Raw genomic sequence first — 20,935 nt, 5'->3', positions numbered from 1 at the left:
TAAATATAGAGTAGAGGCAGAAAATATACCTGTAAGGGCTTGTTAAAGTGGCAAGATGGAAAACAACTTCATAGCGAGAACTTTTTGTTCCCCCTCTTACTTCTACTCTCAGAAAAATCAGATCATTTCCCAGATCATCCTTTAGGAAAACACACATCATACCATCATTTTCAATGCTAAACGGCGTACTCCACTTGTATTCATCAAGTCGTATCTGTCAATAGAAGATAATCAAAAACATAAATTTTCCAATATAAAGGATAACATAGAAACAAAGGCAAAACAATTAAAATTGATCGAGAATCCTCACCCTCAACAACTCATTTCTAGCATTCGAATCCCATTTAAATAGCTTTGGAGGATCAGTTGGATGAACCCAATTTTCTCTTTCAGAGTTACACTGAGACAAACATATGCTGTGTCCGATCCTGTTGATAAATAGAGTCCGTGGCAGGATATGGACAACCTACACATGAATTACAATTTATTAACTGCAAGGTTACAATTAACCACAGATGAAGGTCGAATACCAGTTTGGGTTTTGAAACCAATAAACAATAATCTTAAGAAGTAATGATGTGATGAAGTTTTCAGTTTTCACAGCTTATAAAATAATGACATGTAAAATTAGAATGTTTTTCACTCTTTCACACCATGGCATAAATCAGAGTAAGCCAAAATTTATACCATACACTTCAATCACCAAATCATTTCATACATTTAAGCAAGGATTGTTGTACCACCCAAAACGGTATGAAACAGGCAGTACATACCGGTCTGGACGTGGACTGGTACATTGAGCACCCCCATTCTAGGTAAGCCCGGTCCAGTTCTAAAAATAATAAAAGAATCGAAAATAGTGGTGGGCTTTTCGAACTCGGCATTAAGAAAAGAAAAAAAAATCCTAAAATAAAAATTAGGGTTCATGATCACGAGCTCTCTTTCCGCGTTCAATGCTGCTGCTTTGCCGCTACCATTGCCAACGCCATTGTTGTTGCTTCACTACACCGCTACCAATTTCGTTGCCACCACATTCTTTCTTCCCAGGTACACTCGCACCTCTTTTCCTCTTCTTCCTTTTTCCTTCTCCTTCCTTCATCGCCCCTTCCTCTTCTCCCTCTTTTTCTTCCTTTCCAAAACATCGATGCATAACTATGTACCAACAAACTGTTATAGAGTTAGTTGGCTTTGCCTAAGTCGTGTGGTAACCTTGTGCGTCCATCCGCAAAGGGTCAGTCTCATCGAAACTTCTTATGGTCCCACAAAAACCTGCAAAAGAGAAGATAGGCTAAAAGAAGCATTTAACTTGAGATCCAACAAGCGAACATTTCAGCAAATACTTGATAGACAACGTAAATAACAAATATATACTTCCCAAGCTCTACACAATCGCACAACAAAGGGTTCAAGCGGGTCCACTATAACCAAAATTCCCCACAAGTGCCCACATGACATTGCCCTGGAACAAGGCAACGAACCAACCCTTAATAATACCCCAAAGGCCAAGCCAGCCATGTGCCACTCAGCTAACTCCAAGGTGCAATAAAACCCCCAAAATGATTCCTGGATGGCCTATTCTTGGGTAGCTATATCTCTATACGATGACTGCACACAACTTACATTTATAAGACTAAAGCGGTTACCAAAGCTAACCAAAATGGGGCAGCCAAGCCTACTACAAGCCCTCTACATATTGTGTAAAGCATAAACAAAACCGAAAGGTACGGACAAACACAAACATTACATCAAACACCCTGTGTACAGATTTGTGTGTGACATTCTCCCTCATTCTTTTGACATCCACGTCAAGGCCTTTGCGTACGTTGTATCTCCTCGCTTTTGAAGATCTTCAATCTTCTGCTTTAGTTGCAATGCTCCTCCCTCGACTTCTAGTTGCTCTCTGCCGTTGTTATTAAGTAGTCAAACTTTAATCCGCCAACGCTGCTTTAACTCACCAGTGACTCTTCTAGTGTGGGGTCGATCGAGTTGCGTTGATCTTTAATCCGCCTACGCTGCTTTAACTCGCCAGTGACTCTTCTGGTTCTGATGCGGGGTCGATCAAGTTGCATTGATCTTTGGTAGTTTCTACAGATTCCTCATATGAAGGAAAATACCTTATTACGGGTAAGTCCCTCAAACGTCTCACATCGCTTGAATTGGGTGCATGCTTGTTGGAGCTTTAATAAGTATCGCCGTAAAGACTTTGAAGTTTTCCTTCGTAAAATTTGTCCATCGATTCCTCTTCCACTTAGTTGTCACCTTCAAGAAGGCTTGTATCATTTCTGCTTTTGATTGGTATTCTATTGGGAAATGAAGCGAACGTCCTACTCTCGATGGAACCAATCACCATTGGTAAGAATTTGACAAATGTTTTTTCCACGAGTCTCTTCAAAGAAAATTTGAAGATGTGCAGAGCTTATTTGTTGGATAAATAAAAGAATTGGGGTATTCGATTTCACCTATTCTCTTAAGAGTTGAGAAGGCAAAGGTTACTTAACTTCACTTGCCTCCTCGAGAGTTATAGTTCATGCGTCAAGCTAGTTACCAGCCTTCTCTTGCTCTTTGGTCATAGTTCTGAAGCACTTAAAGCGTTTGCACTTCTTGCGTTGAGTTAGCTTCTACAATTCGCCTCTTCATTGCTATTGAACTTCCAGAATGCAAGAAGTTTTGCCAGAAAAGAACAAAATTTCGTTTCGACTTGAAGCATGTCTTCAATAGTTTTGGTCACCTCTAGGATTATATCGTCTTCTCCATCATTTCCACCGCCTACTCCTTTAAGTAGAAAAGGTACAATTTTACGTATGACCTACTATGTTCTTTGGTAGAGCACTCTTGCATCAACCCGAAGTCCCCTATTTTCGGTTATCTTGATAAGAAGCTCATCGACACCAGTCTTACGAAGTTCCCTAGCCTCCGCCCTTCTGCTTTGTCTCAGTACTTGGTATTTGCCTCTGCATTCTCTACCTCCACGGTCCCATTTCACGATCATACACTCTCCCTCCATAAGAGTAAGGAATCGATGACTTCACAGAAGTCTTACCTTTGTAATACCATGGTGTTGCCATGCCCATGACCCTAACTATTCATTGTCTCACATCTGCGTCCCTTTCTTTGCGATTAGTAGATCCGCCTCTATAGTATTGTGGCACTTCTTCGAGTCTACCTCCATCCTAACCAACGTTGGTTTTAGGTAGCTAAGTTCCTCTGGACTCATCGTCACTTCCTCGTCCCTTTTGACCACTTGCTTCAATACATCTATATTCTCCGAACAGTTCCCCTTGGTCGATGGAAAGATAAACTGCAACTCTCATGCATGACCTCCGCCATCATGTTGCAAGGCTCGCGTCAATTTTGTTCTCCTTTGTATCTTTGATAGCAACGTTCGCTCGCTCAACCTTGTCCTCTGACTTGCCGAACTCCCTCAAGCGAATATGAGCTCTAGAGCAGTCTAACTCTATAGTCGCTTCAGTTATACCTCTGCATGATCGTCTCCCTTATAGGACTCCCTAGTACTTGCACTTCGAATCCCCCTCGATGGTACATAGCCCATCATATGCTGACGACCAAGGCTTTTATCCAAAGCAAATTTGGTGCACTCATGGAAGACTTGCCTCTACGGTACCATGACATTCACTACTTGAAAACATAGCCCTTCTTGCCATCATGTTGCTCCCCAAAGTGGAGCTCCTAATATCTCTTGATTATACCTCTGTATGATCAAGTCCCTCATGGGACTTGTGTGTCGCATTGCCTTAAACTATTCCACCACAATCCGCTACACCATGTCGCCTCTTGGTGACATGTCCATTGTATTCTGATCTTTATGGGATGAACTTGGACTGTGATCTCTCCATGTGTGGCCTCTGCTAGCACAACGCAAGATCTCCAACACCTTCGATTGTGTTCGCTCTTTTAGTAATCGATCTTTGTCCACCAACTCTTGGGTCACACACAAATGAAGCGCAACTCTAGGATAGTCCATCACCCAGGAACTCTCGAAATCCACTGGCTTCGTTGAAATTGGTGGGTCAATGATTGAATCTTGGACCCTTGCCCCTAGCATAATCTCCAATGCACATAGCTTCTTTTGCGACAACTCGAATGACAGCATTGCAGCATATTCTTCAAGAGTACCCACCTTTACGTTATCTTCCCACGTGCCAAGGCCTTTTGACCCAAACTTCGTCTCGGCAAGTTGATTCGCCTTAATCCCTCTATCAATTGCTTTGTCGAGATAAGGTGCATGTGCCTTGAAGCTTCCTTCGACTTTGCCACCATGTAAGATGAGTCTACTTTATCAAAACGAGAGACACATGGAATAACATGATCTCGCTCTTACCTCTACAAGAGTTCATATCCTTGACTTTTATCCAAGGAAAGCTTCGTGTCTCCGCTTCATGCTCTATGTTCTATGTGGACTCCCTTCAAGCGACTTGGGCACTTCACCCAAGTTACTCCACTCCTTGATTTCCATTGAGTTGAATAGTGGCCCTCGCGGCCACCATTTTATGAGTTAATCCTCTATTGAGTTTGATGACTTTAAGTGTGCATTTGTTTGGTGTTGCCTAGGGTCGCTCCCCCACTTGATCTCATAATGTGTCTAACACTTTACCTCGTACGAGATCATTCAACGACTCCTTACCGCTCGTTCGGTCCATTGAGCTTTATGGAGTTGTCTTGAGGTACCCCTCAACATGTGCTGTCTGTTGTACATGATTCTCCTTCTAGAGAACCAAGACTTCTCTCCTGGATATCTATCCAGTTAGAGCAACTTTCCTCTTTACGTCCTTTCCTTTAGAAGTTTAGGAAGCCACTATCCCCTTGGACTACTTTGCGTTGCTGAACAAATCGTGCACTGTTCTGCCATCGCGAACGCACTTATTAGATTATGACTCATTGCTAATATAGCCCAGTTGCACCTCTCGAGGACTAGTAATATGCCGAACCTACTACACACTTCAGCCTCCTACAAACGTATCCCTCTCATGCCATAGAGAAAGTTTTCATGCTCCATAATATTAAGTTTCAGTTGACTTGGGATGGCCACAAACAGTCCACCATTCATATACAAGCCCTTGCATAAGTCGTGTGGCACCCTTGTGTGCCCACCCGCAAAAGTTTAGCCTCCCCAAAACCTCTTATGGTCCCATAAGGACTTACAAAAGATAAAATGGGTTAGAGAAAGAATTTAACTCGGGATATCACAAGCAGACATTTCAACAAATACTTAATAGGCAATGCAAATTACAAACATAGACTTCGAAAGTTTTGAATGGTTGAACGGCAAAGGGAATAAGATGATTCGTCATAACAAAAAGTTTTCACAAGTGCCCACAAGACACTGCTACAAAATAAGACAGCGAACTAAACAATACCCCAAATGCCCATCTAGTCATGTGCCACCCTGGTAGCTCCAGGACGATGTACTGGCTGACACTTTGCACTACTCTACGGAGCTAGAAAAACCCCTAAATAACTACCTATATGACCTATTTTTGGATAGTTTTGCCTCCACGCGATGCCTACACATAACCTGTGTTTACAGGACTCAAACGATTACAAAAGTTAATCAAAATAAGACTATCAAGCGTACTACAAGCTCACTACATGCTGTGAAAGACATGAATAAAATCGAAAGACATAGATATACATAAACATTACATCGAACACCCTATGTATATATTTATCTGTGATAAGACGGTGTGCTAGTATTGACTAGTATGTACAGATTCAATAGATCACCGAAACAGGTCTAGTATCTAAAATGACGATCCTTGCGTTTAAGAGCTCATAAAATAATAAAAATAAATTTATGAAGAGTTAAAAAAAGCCTGAATTATGGATTATAGAAGTGTCAATTTAGAAACTCATGCTTTTGTTTAACAACTACTTCTTCATTGGTGTTATTCCACATTTGTTTACTAATCCGCAAACCTTATCCAAGAAATGGCAAACTAAAGTCGATTTGACAATGCAAGAATTTTATAAATAGAGAAGCCCATATAAAAGTGGTGTAAATCTTGATTGTCTCAACTAAAAAATGAGCTGCTGTTAGTTATCAAATATATCATGTTGTATTGGAAGGACCTAGATGTTAAAGTGAGAGTACACATACAAAACTATAAATTCAAGTTGGGAACCATTAGAGCCAATTTAGAATAATCTGATTAATAAGTACTTGTCAAGAAAAGTAGGACTAACTATCAATATGATTACTTCCATCAATTGATATCATAGTGATCAAATCAGTGTTATTTATGGTTTAATAATTGGAATGGATATTGTTTGGATTTTGAAACATTAAACTAAGTTGCCGCTAGTTATTATTATCACATAGGAGAAGTCACAAAATCACATAGACAAAGTTTTTAAAAAAGTCAAGATTAATATTATTGACCAGTATTTACTGACATGACCAAGTATTCGTATTAGAACATAACTGGATACCTATGCATATACTATTCATTTTTATTATTTTATTAATTTATTAAATGATACCAAATAGTATAACAATATTGTACCTGTCCAAAGGAAACTGGTCTTAGACTAATAAACTATAAACTTCACATATGCTTCACATCATCACCCTCTAACATGAAGGAAAAGAAAGAGAATGGTTCTTTAGCTTTTCTTTTCTTATTAATAGAATTACATTGATCAACAAGGCCTGATTTTACAACCTAAATCAACTGAGGTTTGACATTAATTGCTTTGGTTGTTCCAGATACAAAAAGATTAATGATAACCAGGAACTAGTCAGTTCAGATGGGTTTGTCAGTCCCAGATGATCCTGTATAATATGCCAAATATATAAAAAGAATGAGAAAGAACCTTGGTTCTGTCAGAAGCCATCTTAAGTTGTGCTGATAACCTGTAATATGATCCATCAGAAGCAAATGCATTAAAATCAACCCGCTCCTGTAAAAGATTTCATGTCATTAATCATCAAAGCTCAAGACAAAGTATAAGCAATAACAATATCAACTTCTCTAAAATCACAGATTAAAAACACATGTATAGAGATCATTATAACCTTGCTTTCAAGCTCAAGAAGAGAGATTCCAAGACTGTACTTATCAGAGTGGCTGACAGCAATAGATATTCCTACTCGTGAGGTACAAGTACTGCTGCCACGAGACTGAAATGACATACTGCCACTACGGTTCATAAAATCCTGTGGAGAGAACATAACGAATTTTGGACTAATATCCTCAATAACATCATATATCTGAATGTTTCTCCTTGTATTAGAATTTCTTCTATCAAAAGACTTTGAGGAGCTTCTCATGGAAAACTTTGCAGATTTAACTGCTCTAGAAATTAATAGAGAATCAGCATCGGAGCTGTCCACTGGTTCCACCTCTACAATGCGATATGAAAGTGGCACTGATGAATCATTCTGAATCCAGTAAGGTACGAAAAATCTTATTGTTTTTGGAGAAGCATCAGTTCCCCCCAGATCATGCTCAACACTCACCCGCAACCTCCTGAAGACACCACTCCATGATGAATAAGAGATCTTAAAACTTAGTGATATAAAAGAAATAAAAGCCAATTGTTTCAACATTAAAGAAGCAAATTTAACATAACAACCATGTGCTTTTTCCTTGTTAATAATTGATAAAGTAACTCTATATATATATATATATATATATATATATATATATGAGAAGGGAAATGACTAATCTTTTTGTAACCAAATGTCCAAATTCTGACCCTACAAGTACATTACATATGTTGATTTAATTTTTAACATCATTATTGAATTTCTGATTGAAATTGCTTAAATGAAGATTATTCTGTGCAAACCAGAGAGAAGTTCCAAAATTTACACCGAAGAAGCATGTTGGTGATGTGACAAACCAATATGTACTAACCAAAATGTGCTTTGTGCATACAGATAAACACACATTAAGTGCTACATACATATGCATGTGGTAAAAGATACTTTTAGATGAAAAGGTTTGCTTATTCAATTATGCTTATTTTAATTGAGACCATGTGTATTTTTGCTATGACAAAATCCGATGAACCTACTGCCACAATTACTTCGATAAATGGACGTTAAACCATGCTATCGAAAGTGATCAGGCCCAAGTTATTATTTGTAACCAATCAAGCATTACCAATTAATCCAACATAATACACAGTCATCAGGCCCAAGTTATTATTTGTGGGCCTATTTATTGGGTGGCACTTTGTTTATATATCATAACAAAAGGTATCAATTCGATCCAACCAACATACTAGGCAGACATGATTTTTTATCATGTTTGAACAAATGGACCAGGTTAGTTGAACATCAGGTCAGGTCAACCAAAACATGTACAAGTCTTACTAAAAGTAACTAAAAACATATTCTTTTTCCTGAGGTATCAGGCAAAATTCCTTTCTCAAATTTTTTACTATTATTATTTCTCATGTTCAATCGACACAAGTTCTTCGGACTGCCAACTGCCTAGCTGTTCCAATATGCACATCACTAACTTTATACATTCTGTGTATGAGAGAGAATTAAATTCTTCCATTTAGCTTGTAGGGACAATTACACATATGACAGACCTGTTAGTTTGTTGCTGGAGCATCCAAAACGAAGAAGCATGATCAAGGCCTAGTAAATCCAAAATTAGAACAGCATCCTGAGACAGAAGGCTAAATAGAGTCAGGTAGAAACATTCCTTGTAGATATTATGAATATCATAGCTAAAGTTGCTGTTACCTTTTCCAAAACCCAGCCACCTTGAACAAACATTGTGAAGTAGATAGGTTTCCGAATATCTGCTGAATAGACAGAAGCACTTTCGCCTGGTAAGATAACACCATGCTGCCGTTCAATCATTTTCCCATCAAATGTTTTCTCCCAAACAGCATATTCAGTTTCGCTCGGAAGCTTATTTTCCAATCTGAGAGCTGAATTAAGAGATATTTTCCAATCATAAACAGGAGCATTCAATTGTGTGTGAAGAACTGTGGCATCAGTCCCAACACTAAGCCAGAAACACCGCTGAGCACTATTGCTTGGAGTACAATATGAAAGAAGGTCCTTCTTCTCAAGCTGATTCAATCTAAGAACATAATTCTGTGACGTAAAATCTAAACATTTAGAGGTACTTTGCCTAGAAAGTTGAGGTTGGACGTTGACAGGCTGCTCCTTTCTGGAACCAAGGGTGAACATCTGGCTCCAGGTGTAAGATTCATGAGAACTTTCTGAAAAAGGACGAACTTGCAAGCACAAGTCCCTATCCTTAGTCATACTTGTCCATGGTAAATAAGTGGATGATCCTGGACTAAGAACAGCAATTACATTCCTCCTATTATCTACGTTTTCCACAGGCAACTGTTCCCTTGTACGTGTCCATCGCCTTCTTCGCACAAAGTCAAAAGCTGACCTAGAAGATGATTTAGAAGAATTTGGAGGCCAGTTAAAACCCTGAAAGTCAGTTCCATATGCCCACCCATCAGAGTCCAAAAACTGAGACTTATCAATTTTCCAAGCCGAAGTCCACCTCCAACCAGTGGGAAGAGCAGGCTCAAAGAAGTCCTTCAGAAATATATATATATATATTTTGTAAACATATTACATTAAAAAAGGGCATTCACCTAAACTATGCTGAAAATGAACAGTTGTTTATCGCTCACCTTAGATGAATATGAATAGTCCCTGGTACTCCAGCGTGCAGGATCATTAGCACAAGTACTGGATGACTTGCCAGAAATTGGTTGATATCTCTGATTTTCAAAGACCTCTTCTGTCACAGTGACAGAACTGCTAGTTCCTGTGTTCAAGACAGGACTGATAAGTGATATAGAAGAGAATAAAGACACTTCAAGCTTGATATCAGCATCATTGACAAGGAGAGCAAGAGATCTGAGAATAGCATGCTTCTTGCTATTCCTCATGATAACTTCAAAGGCCATAGCTTGTTTATTAAGTAATTTTGGAACAACAGCTGATAGTGGAAGAACCGAACTGAAGTTCTCCCACGGGCCATCAGGGCCAAGGCCAACCCAAAAACCAACATCTCTATTGGCAGGTACTGTTCTGTCAGTAATTTCAAAGTTCTTTTCAGTATTTTGATCAATATATGAAATGGAAATTACAAGAGCACCACAGTCTTTGCTTTCCTCATTTCTGACTATCTGTCCCTGTGTCCAAAAATAAAAGATTTTGTGTTGGTTAAAACGACAAGGTAGGAGTAAAAATATTCAGAATATAAATGTCCTCAACCATTTTGTATAAGATCCTGGACTTGCAGAACAATGCCAGAGATGCAACATAAGTACCTTGCACCTAAGAGGATAGGATGAGAACTCTTGAAACTTAGCTGCTTGCTGTAGCATTTTTATTGAAGCAGCACGTTTCAGCATGCTTGCACTGCTACTGACTGGAATACAAAGTGCCCCTATGACTTCACCTGCACACCTCAGCATTGGTCAACATCATATAAGTCCATACAGCCAAAGCATAAAAAACCATTCAAACTCAAATAAGAGCTTGGGGGAAAAAAACAGAAACATCTTATGTCAGAACTGAAAAAGAGGTAATTAGGAAACTGGGAACAACTGTGATCCAAAGTGAATGAACAGCAAGAATTTATGAAAGGTTATGAAGATAATAAAAGAAGATTAAACAGAAATTAATCAACTGAATATTATATAAATATTACATTATGTAGGATTTTATGAATGAGTTTTTAATAACAATGGCAGCTAAAAGCAAAGGAAATATTACTTCCTACATGTAGACAAATATGCACACATAACACAGGAAGTTATCACACATGCATGTTAGAAGTTCATATTTCGGAGGAGCATGAGTTATAATAATCCACTACTGATATGCATATGATCTTTCTAGTGACATCCATCCATTTCAATTTGTACTCTTTATCTTTAAAACATCATCTTAATGGAACAAATTGATAGGTTGTTAACTACATTGCCTTCAGAATGTAATCATTCCAAGAGAGAAGCTTCTAGTAATCTTTGTAAAATTTTCCCATCAAAATGCATTTCATCTCTAATATATTTGTGTTCTTCATAGTAGTGTTAAAGTTCGATAGGAGTCTTCGAGGTATTTAGAGCCCAAGACAGTTATCTTTATTGATCTGAACAAGGCTTAAAATATGAATATTGGTCCACACCAGCATACTGCCCATGTATTACAATAAAATAAGTACTATAACAATGTTTGATATGTCAATACTGGCAAGACAAAGTAGTATAGCATCAAACTGGCATCAAGGTTTGTTTCATTGTGATACTGTTGTATTTGAAATTGTAGACCCACAGATAAGCTTTCACTTGTATGGATCTAGTCCAATTGAAGTTTGGAGTCTCAATGTCCTCTAATTCTTAGTCAACTGATATATTTAGTTTTTCAATATATCAGTCGCCTTTAAGAAAATAACAATTGGAAGTGGCCTAAATGGTAATCATGCCATTATGTATGCAAAATTCAAAGAAACAATGTTGATGATGCATTATAATTAGTTAAAAAAAGATACCAAGGAAAGCAGATATTCATATCCAACAACCTTTCTGCAGTAATCAGTTCTCACACCAAATAAAAGTATCACAAAGTTTCATTCATCGTCTTGACAGAATACCATATTGGTAATGGGATCTATATATATTATACGACTTTCACATCGGTCACGAGTAAACAACTGCAAGCATAAATATTGCAGATAAAAATGAACAATATCTATTTTCTTTTTCTTCAAGGCAAATAGCCGTAAGCCCATTCAAACTCTCATCATTAAGTAAATGGAGTAACAAAAGAACAAAAACGAGAAGATGTTAAAAGAAGGGGAATGGAGGCTTGTAAACAGTTTTACTATTTGCCATTCACTTAACAAAACAAACAGGTTTCCTGATTCCTAAATGCTCCAGATAAAAGTATACAGGACCAAGTTGGTGTCTACATATCAGTACCTTTCCCAGCTTTCGAAGCAAGATTTGTAACCTCAACTTCAAGATTAGCCATTCCCTGAACATAATGAAGAAATTGCTTATGCAACTCAGGTATGAAATCCTCATACTGGAGGTGAGTCTAAAAGTGAACTGAACAGTCAAAAGTTTTATGACAAGAATGGTAAATTCTAAGAGGATGGAAGTGGAACATTTGGTTTTATCATACAAAGTTTTTAAAAAATAATGGCATATGAAAAATACAAATTGGCAAGGCTCATCAAACAGCCAAAAACACAGATCTTATGGCACTTGTGTGCATATATTAGGGCTAAAGAATTTAAATTCTAGTCCTCGAAGTCACCAGGCCTTTAACTATGTGATCTAAAAGTGCATGCATATGTTATATTTAAAGCAGGACAAGCTCTACCAGCTTCATCTTAGTAGCAGTATGTAATCACATGCAAGGATTTTTCATGTGACCATGCAAAATGGATCTGGTGGCATGAAATGCTCATGTAACACCCAATGTTGCATGCCAATGCTCAAAACTTTTATATTGGTACTATATTTGTTTCATGCACACTAGCACCTTGCACCAAGACAACAAATCACTCATAATCACTTTCAAACCTGATGAGCCAAACTGAGCACAATACAAAATATTTATTTATATATAAATTGTTACTTTCTGACCATTAAGCAGACCCCCTGATCCATCTTCCTTCCAATCTTCCAGCCCCATGTCACCACGTACTCTTCTTCAAAATCGATCAAGTGGACTCATGAGAATAGGTTATTCCTCTTTCCCGTCACTTTTCTTTTTCAGTTACCCATTTTACTTTACGTATCAATTATACAACATATAAGTAAAAATGTCACCTGATTTCAAGCAAGGTAGTATGCCACAACTATAAAATAAGGATCCTCTTTTGAAAACAGAGAACAAGGAAACAGCAACACACAAGGCACAGGAATTTTTCCGTAAAATTCCTAGTACTCTAGCCCAAGGTATGCAATTTCGAATGGTACTACCCGGTACGGGCGGTATGTACCGGTCCGACAGGTTACCGATATGCGGACTGCCCGTTACCGAGCGAAACGCTTAAAAACACCCTGTATCGGACGATACGGGGTTATATCAGGGGCAACGGTCATGGCACAGCTCGGTAACAATCGAAATCGACCGTTACAGCTTAGTAACAGTTCTCCAACGGTCAAATTGACCGTTGGAGCCCTTTTTCATAAGTTTTTAAAACTTTCTCCCTTATTTCACTCCATTTCATTCTCATACTTTCTTAAACTATCTCAAACTCTTTTTTTCTCAAATTTGTGCTCTCCTAACCTCCATTACACCTAAATTAGGTATACCACTCGGTACGGTATTTCAATCCTTGCTCTAACCTGACATTACCAATATTGAGAAATCATTTTGAAGCAACTGCAGACTATCCTAAATGAGCAATACAGACCTATATATATATATATATATATATATACATACATATATATATATACATACATATATATAAATACATACATATATATAAATACATACATACATATATATATATATATACATACATATATATATATATATATGGGACCAAGGTTTTAAATATCGGTTTGATATCAAGTTGCAATTATTACCAACTGGTACAATATATTAGTATATAGAATTATACTAATATATCAGCAATATACCAACCGGTACAATTCTGTATCATAGAAAATAAAAAGTACCAATCGGCAAGGTTCACAATTTCGTGTACACATACTGTACCATAATGGTCTGCATCAATGTAACAAGAGTGTCAGTGCATACCAAGTTTTCAAAAAAAGAAAACCAAAAAGATGACTGCCTAGTACAGGGCCTGTACCGAACCATATAAGCCCTATACCAAGCCGACTGCAAGGTCTCGTCTAACATATGAACCAGGAAGCTGTAGGAACTGTAAATATCACCCGTATCATACCATATTGAGGTATTGCAAACCTTCTCAATCGGTTCTTTAAATCAGTTTCATTTAAAAGAAAAAAAGTGCATAGTGATGAAAACTCCATCTAATGAGAAATTGATGAAGTTTTTGATGACACTCAGAATCTTGAACAAAAGAGCAAGAATATAAAAGTACAGAACTATAAAAAGAAGTGTTGTTCTGATAAGATAGAAGGTCAACCATTTATAAATGAAGATGGTTTTTAAACCATAATATACCAATTGAAATATATCAATGTCCTAATGTATCAACTGTATCAGTATCAATACTTTTAAAGTTGCCTTTAAAGCAGTTACTTTGTAAAGTTGGTTCCATATATAGGCTACTACTTTGCTAAAGTTGGTTCCTTTATCACATGAGAAATCCTAGGGCCTTTAAAGTTGCTACTTCATAACTCAGGCAACCAAACTTGAGCTACAGAAACAACTACTGACTTCTATAGGGTTAGTATATCAGACATTGACCCATTGACACTCTCTAGATCTTGTATCAACAGAAGCCTCATCCGCTGATTTTCCTTTTTACACTGGTAACCTTCCCATAATCAAATCTGACATATATGAACAATACTAAAAAAAATCATATGATATGTTGAAAAGATTGGTATGTCGTTAAGTATGATTGGTACAATTAGTATGCCAATGGTATGTCAACAAGCATGGTTGGTACAAATAGTATGCCACCATATTAGGAACCATAGAAATCATAAACTTACACAGCTTGTAATAGTTAATAAGCTTGAAGTACAGCTAATGAATGTTTGGAATAATTTGCTTGACTCCTTGAATATAAGAGGACAATTGTAACAACACAACCGAAGTAACAAATTTAACTGCCATCAACATTGACGAAGATGCAAAACAGAATACATAAAAGTAAAAATCAAACACTCTGAAAATAAAGATAATCTATTAATTAAAAAAAAAGATTGATTTTAGATGGGTATCCTCAAAAGCAAGTTTTGCTCGCCTGAGTCGGTATGGTATGGACGGTACATGCCGATCCAACAGGTGAACAAGATAATGATCGCTCGAGTCCATGTCGGCACGCCCCGGCATACCATGTGTTGGTATGCTAGTACGGAGCAGTTCGTACCATACCATTGGCCGATCGGCACGAGAAGTCAAACCTTGCTCAAAAGTCAAAATTGTTTCTGTTCTAAGCTACAAGACAGTTTTGAATGACAATTCCCCCAAGTGCATATCATTTGCAAATGGCCAGCTAAATGCAAGTTGGAAGCTAAACAAAACTTGCCTTCTCTGGAACTTCAAATATAAAAAGTTCATTCCACTTGGCAGATCCCTCAGCTAAGCCATTTCCCGAAATCAATGGGCTTACACATCTTGTCCTTGCACTCTGTGGAAAAAGCTTATACTGTTCCGATACCTTACCCTCAATCAACAATCGTAACGCACAAAAGTATTCATGGCTATTGCCATCATCCACAATAATAAGCCCCTGCAAATGATTAGAAAAGATTAATATCCAAAACCATGGATTTTGAGTCAACTCTTATTATAAATAAAGTAGTATGACCTTAGAATCAAGAATTTGTATGGCAACATAGTAGCGTGATTCTCTGGATTTGGTTACTACATTTAGCTTATCTAAAAACCTTGGAGGTGGCAAGGACATTGACACTTCCTTGTCATGCTGTAAGAACTTGGTAATCTCTGAGTTTGAGTTTTGCTCAAAAACTCTCAGATAAACATCACATCCAAGTTGGTTTTCAAGAATCACTTTCTGAACATCATCATCATCCAACGCAGAGGAGATTAACTCATCATATTGAGCAAAATTTTCATCATCTTCCTAGAACAAAAAATATAACAGTATTAATTCAAATATACAAAAACATATTAGATTTCCATATGCAGTCAAATTTAAGGCACATAGGACCTCGACCTTTTTTGATGATTTGTGCTCCACATCATTTTGCCTACCCCATGACACAATAGTTTCTGTCAGGGTTTCGAGATTTGCAGCACTAACATTAAGATTTAGAGAAGTTGTTGCAGAAAATCGAATCTGCTTGCCAACCTTTGATTGAGAGTTTTTGCTTGTATAATATGTTTCCAACCTAAAGAGCATGTAAATGGACCAAAATGAGAAGTTTGACACCTCAATTATTTGACTTGAACAATGACCAGGCAAGCCTTGGAATTTAACAAAAGTATGTAGAATAAAAGACCAAAAAGCAATAGGATATAGTACTTCAATATTGCATCAAATGGTTCAATTAGAGGTTCCCATGCTTCTATTTGCCTATTGAATGTGGATGCAGCAATTGAACAAATCAGTACAGCATTCATTGCCTCGAGACGCCCATGCGTAGCAAGATTCATGTTGGTCACTGTCGCATCAACAAGTGGCGTCATCTGAAGAGAACCAACAGGGTGTGATAAGCATTGCTATCATGGATAGGGTGAGGCATTCTTCTTTCTCATCTAACACACTAGAGCTGTATTAACAAGGCTACTCACTGTTCCACAAAAGTTGTCCGAAACACTAACTGAAAGAAGTCCCAACTTCAACTCAGCAGCAACATTTTCACGAGCTTTAGGTTTGACATAATCACTAATTTTGTATGCCAAGCGGGATGATGGTGTTTTGAGATCAGAACGTGCAAGAAAAGTGCAGGCCTGTTACAAAGGAGGTACAAACAAGGGGAGAAAATTAGAAGGGATCTGAATAAGGAACAAGAGTGAAAAATAAGAACCTATCACATTGACAGCAATACTACATAAAATAAATGCCTAAGGAAATAACATCAAGGACCTGATTTTCAACTTTCCAGATACTCCAGCAGTTTGAGCCCTTCGAAGTGGATGACCTAGAAATGGGTTCAACAGCAACATTTGCTTGGCTAACAAGGTCCAATCTGGGACAGCAGACAAGATCCTTCTTTGGCGATTCATCAGTTGTTGTCACTATGCATCCAAATGAAGCATAACCAGGAGGAGGAGTTGGATACCAGAAAAATGCTTCATCAAGTCCTTTTCCAATAACATGTGCAACTTTAGTGAATTGCACAGGCCTTGCAGATATTGCTGGATAATCACACTTGAAAACTAACCCCAACGCTGGTGGTTCTAAACTGATAAAGGAAATAAGCAACTTGTCAATTATCATACCAGAAAAATACATGTGTATGTACTAGGAAAGAAAGTCAATAAAGTCAATGTCCAACCCTTCTGTCACACAATCACCAAGTGCACTGAAACCTGGACGTCTTACTGGCCGCCATATTGAAATTGGCCTTCTTGTATCACATCCTTTATCCCACCAAATTCTTTCAAAGTGTGGAGTAGATAAACAATAAGCAGCAGCTCCAGATAAAGATCTCAAAATATCCCATCCAGAAGAACTATTACTGCTACCACCTTGTTCATAGTGTAGCTTGTTTTCTGTTGTTTCCTTTGAGCTGATATCATCAGGATTCCGCAGAAGAATCTGGTGCAAATTGAAACTTTCTACCTGAGGAGGACTGTCCACTGAATTATGTGCATAAAATGAACCAACAACATTATCAACACGCCAGATGCTAAATCCAGAAGGAACCCTAAGAACATGCCAAAGACAAGTTAGTACATCACCTTGCCATACATGTAAAACATATTATAGGGAAATGAACATGGTACCCAGAATTTGGCGGAATAAAGCACATGCAGCCAGAAAAGTTGGTAGATGTCAAAAGATCAGCACGAAGGCAGTGTACAATGTGGTTTGGAGGAGGCTGGCTCCCAGGATGTGCTACACATCCTAATGCTGAATAGCCTGGAGGTGGAATTGGCATCCAGATTGAGCAGTCAGAATCATTATTCAGCTTGGTTACATCTCCCAATGCCAGAATATTAGAGATCAAGCCAATGAACTTGAAGCCAAGTGGTTTCCGGACCCGACCGTAGGTATTGCTCACTGCAAGTACAACTTGCGACGGAGGAATGGACCTGTGGATGCATTGCAAAGCATAGCTGTTCACAAGATTTAAGGGCAGAAATTTCCTCTGATCATAATAATTATACAGGCAACTGTCCAAAAAATTTGCACCACCACCATAGGGCCAAAAGATAACATAGGTAAGCAGAAAAGGAAATCAAGAAATGATAGTCATATAGCTCAACCGTGGAGTCAAATTTTTGACATGTAATACAAACAGAACCTCTAGCACAATGTAATTAGCAACAATTTCTGACCTGGAAGTACCAAATCTGGTCTTGGTTAAGGGTGTTTCAGTCATGAGATGCTGTACTAGCAGTTGTATGCAAGTTCATGCATGCGTACAGTATGCCAATATGCCTTTTGTAGTTTTGCATAATATCACAAAACTAAATCCTTGTTACAGAAGTAGTCAACAAAGAAAAAGGCTGTTCTGCCTTTAGTCCTCTTTTAATTTCCTCCCTTTCTTTTATTGAACTTTAATAATAACCATAGACATGTATAAAGAAAAATGACAACAATATTCCTGACTATATAGTTTTTCATTGAATCACATGCAGTCAATATTAATACACGGAAGAAGTAGCACCTGTGACTTCAGTTATCTAGACATACTCTATGACTTTCAGCAAATAGAAGGTTAAATATCAACGGGATATGAGAATTTGAATGGATTGAGGCATAAAGGGGTCTACTATTCCCTAAGCCTAGATGGCTACATCACCACCTTTTTAAGAGAGAAAATGAACTAACAAAGCAACTCGTTCATATTGCTCCATTATTTTCTTTTTCAGCATGTATTGACGCTGCAAGTTACAAGAGAAAATGACAACTAATAGAGCATGTTATTCAGACCATTAAACAAGGTTAAAAAGAAAAAAAAAAGGCTAAATGACTGCCATATACCATACAACTTAGGTTGATGCTCATGTGAAACAGTAATTCGGCAATCACATCCATAATTTTCAATAACAGACCGAGCTTCTGCACTGCTTGGACTGGAACGTGCTACTGAAACATGCTCTGTGATATGTATGGCCAATAACTTTGGTTACAAGGCAAAGAACGATGAGACACTGGCCCATAACATCTAATAGCTATTTCTGGTTGACATATATCATGAACATAGCAGTGAAGGTAAAATTGCCTGAAAACCTATGAAGGCCACATAAAATTCTAATAACAGAACATTTTCTGATCTGTGAGGCCCGAAGTATGTTTATTGATGCAGAATAAAATCAAGGAGCACAATTTCTTGACTACCAGCAGGAATTTGAACACCAGAAATATATTTCAAGAATGAACAAACATCTCAATTCACATCTTGTCTACAAAAAGACAAAGACAAAGAGCAAAATTATGCACCATGAAACGATGTTTAGCCAAACGAAACTGACAAAGTATCACAAGTTCACAACTACATTTTTTTGTAAGCTAGGACTCGTTATCCAATACATACACCAAGTAAAATACTTCCTTCCTTTCTTGTTTCTTCCTTTCTGCGTTGGTATCCGTAAGCGGGTTTGGCTGAAACATACTTTGTTATATTTATGGCCAATAACTCTGGTTATAAAAAAGAATTATAAGATACTAGCCCACAGCAAGATATAATATTGAATTTACTGCTGATTGCTATTTCTGGTTGTTATATATCATGTGCAGACAGAAGTGGAGGAAAGACCGTGTGAAAACCTATGAACACTGCATACAACTCAACTGACAGAACATTTTATGATCCTTGAGGCAAGAAATTTGCTTACTGATACATGCTGTATGGGCATGATTGATTGGAAGTTCAATCAGAATAAAAAACGAGCACCATTTCTCGACTATCATAGGAATTAGAACATCAAAAATTTAATTCAAGAAAGAGCAAACAGTTCAATTTACATTTTTACTTGCTACATAAGATAAAGATGCAAAATTTTGCACCATGAAACGATGCTTGGCCAAATAAAACCTGCAAACTATCACAAGTTCACAACAGCAATTTTTTTTCGCTGGCAGGACAGATATCCAATATATATGCCAAGTATAACTAGTTCTTTCCTTTTAATAAAAGGTAATTCATAAATAATGCCTAGTCAAGTAGGAAAAATGTTTCATTTCACTTTTTAGCAAGGTTCTTAATTTTGTATCGTACCAACGTATCAAGCTTTGCTCTGCTCGGTACGGTACAGGTGTACCAAGTGGTATGCTAGAGTGTATTGCTCGATATATATATATATATATATATATATATATATAATCAAAATAAAAAATAGTATTAATTTTTTTAAAAAAGGAGGCATACGCTACCTTCGGCAACATCACCTCCTCTTCTCCTCATCGCATCAGAAGAGGAGAAGAACACCATCTTCTCCTCATCTACGTGTTCGGTGAAGACGTCGAAGGCTGCAGACATCTCCGGCCTTCGGCGAAGAATGCGACGAAGAAGTTGAGCCACCGCCTCTCAGTTACCTCCTAGATCGGGATCGTCGGGGGAGGGTGGCGTCAGATCAGGAAGCATCGAGGTTCTCATGATTCTCCCACTTCTTCTCCCTCTTCTTCGAGCGCCTTCTCCCTCTTCTCCCTCGATGCTTCTTCTTTCCTCGTCGTAGCCAGACTGATATCGCTCGATAACAGGCAATGACGGTCGAAATCGACCGTTACCAACCTGTTTCGGGCAGTGACGATCGAACAATCGATCGTACTGCCCGATACAGCCATGTATTGTTCGATACGGGGCTAGATCAATGGTATCATCTGATAGCAGGCAGCCCGCGTACCGCTCTGCTGACGAACCAGTACGTACCACCCGATACGAGCGGTATCATTCGAAATTAAAATTTGTGCTTTTTATAATGGTCTTTCTAGGAATAAGAGCACTCAAAAAGTTTGGCAAAACCACACTTAAACTCATTGCAATCTATTTTATAAATGAACTAGATCTTTTTATCAGGGTTTGTCGTGCCGACCTGTACCGCCCGATAGAGGTAGTACGTACCGGTTCGATACGATACGATACGCGAACAACCCTCTACTAGTGCCGACCTGTATGACTTAATGTCTGATATATTATTTGACATGTTTTCTATGGTAGA

General features: G+C 37.9%; 1 protein-coding gene across 5 annotated transcripts in view; it reads right to left on the bottom strand.

The window, feature by feature from the left end:
* LOC135622707 (uncharacterized) overlaps nucleotides 1-20,935 on the bottom strand; it is a 75,606-nt gene that overhangs the window by 6,622 nt on the left and 48,049 nt on the right. For 3 of the 5 annotated variants that reach the window (XM_065124768.1, XM_065124771.1, XM_065124772.1), the window contains 17 exons: nucleotides 17,555-17,887; nucleotides 17,104-17,475; nucleotides 16,692-17,010; nucleotides 16,397-16,555; nucleotides 16,128-16,291; nucleotides 15,819-15,993; nucleotides 15,450-15,725; nucleotides 15,168-15,371; nucleotides 11,938-11,992; nucleotides 10,285-10,415; nucleotides 9,640-10,146; nucleotides 8,720-9,541; nucleotides 8,563-8,639; nucleotides 7,034-7,487; nucleotides 6,832-6,918; nucleotides 311-466; nucleotides 30-214 (listed from right to left, as the gene is read on the bottom strand). In XM_065124768.1, coding sequence (XP_064980840.1) covers nucleotides 30-214; nucleotides 311-466; nucleotides 6,832-6,918; nucleotides 7,034-7,487; nucleotides 8,563-8,639; nucleotides 8,720-9,541; nucleotides 9,640-10,146; nucleotides 10,285-10,415; nucleotides 11,938-11,992; nucleotides 15,168-15,371; nucleotides 15,450-15,725; nucleotides 15,819-15,993; nucleotides 16,128-16,291; nucleotides 16,397-16,555; nucleotides 16,692-17,010; nucleotides 17,104-17,475; nucleotides 17,555-17,887 — 4,476 coding nt within the window. Of the gene's footprint in view, nucleotides 1-29; nucleotides 215-310; nucleotides 467-670; nucleotides 1,270-6,831; nucleotides 6,919-7,033; nucleotides 7,488-8,562; nucleotides 8,640-8,719; nucleotides 9,542-9,639; nucleotides 10,147-10,284; nucleotides 10,416-11,937; nucleotides 11,993-15,167; nucleotides 15,372-15,449; nucleotides 15,726-15,818; nucleotides 15,994-16,127; nucleotides 16,292-16,396; nucleotides 16,556-16,691; nucleotides 17,011-17,103; nucleotides 17,476-17,554; nucleotides 17,888-20,935 lie in introns of those variants that run through there. The other 2 variants (XM_065124769.1, XM_065124773.1) reach the window with 2 other exon arrangements.

This window comes from Musa acuminata, chromosome BXJ2-9, assembly GCF_036884655.1.
Source record: "Musa acuminata AAA Group cultivar baxijiao chromosome BXJ2-9, Cavendish_Baxijiao_AAA, whole genome shotgun sequence".
Taxonomy (NCBI): domain Eukaryota; kingdom Viridiplantae; phylum Streptophyta; class Magnoliopsida; order Zingiberales; family Musaceae; genus Musa; species Musa acuminata.
This window is presented reverse-complemented; position numbering and strand designations above follow the sequence as displayed.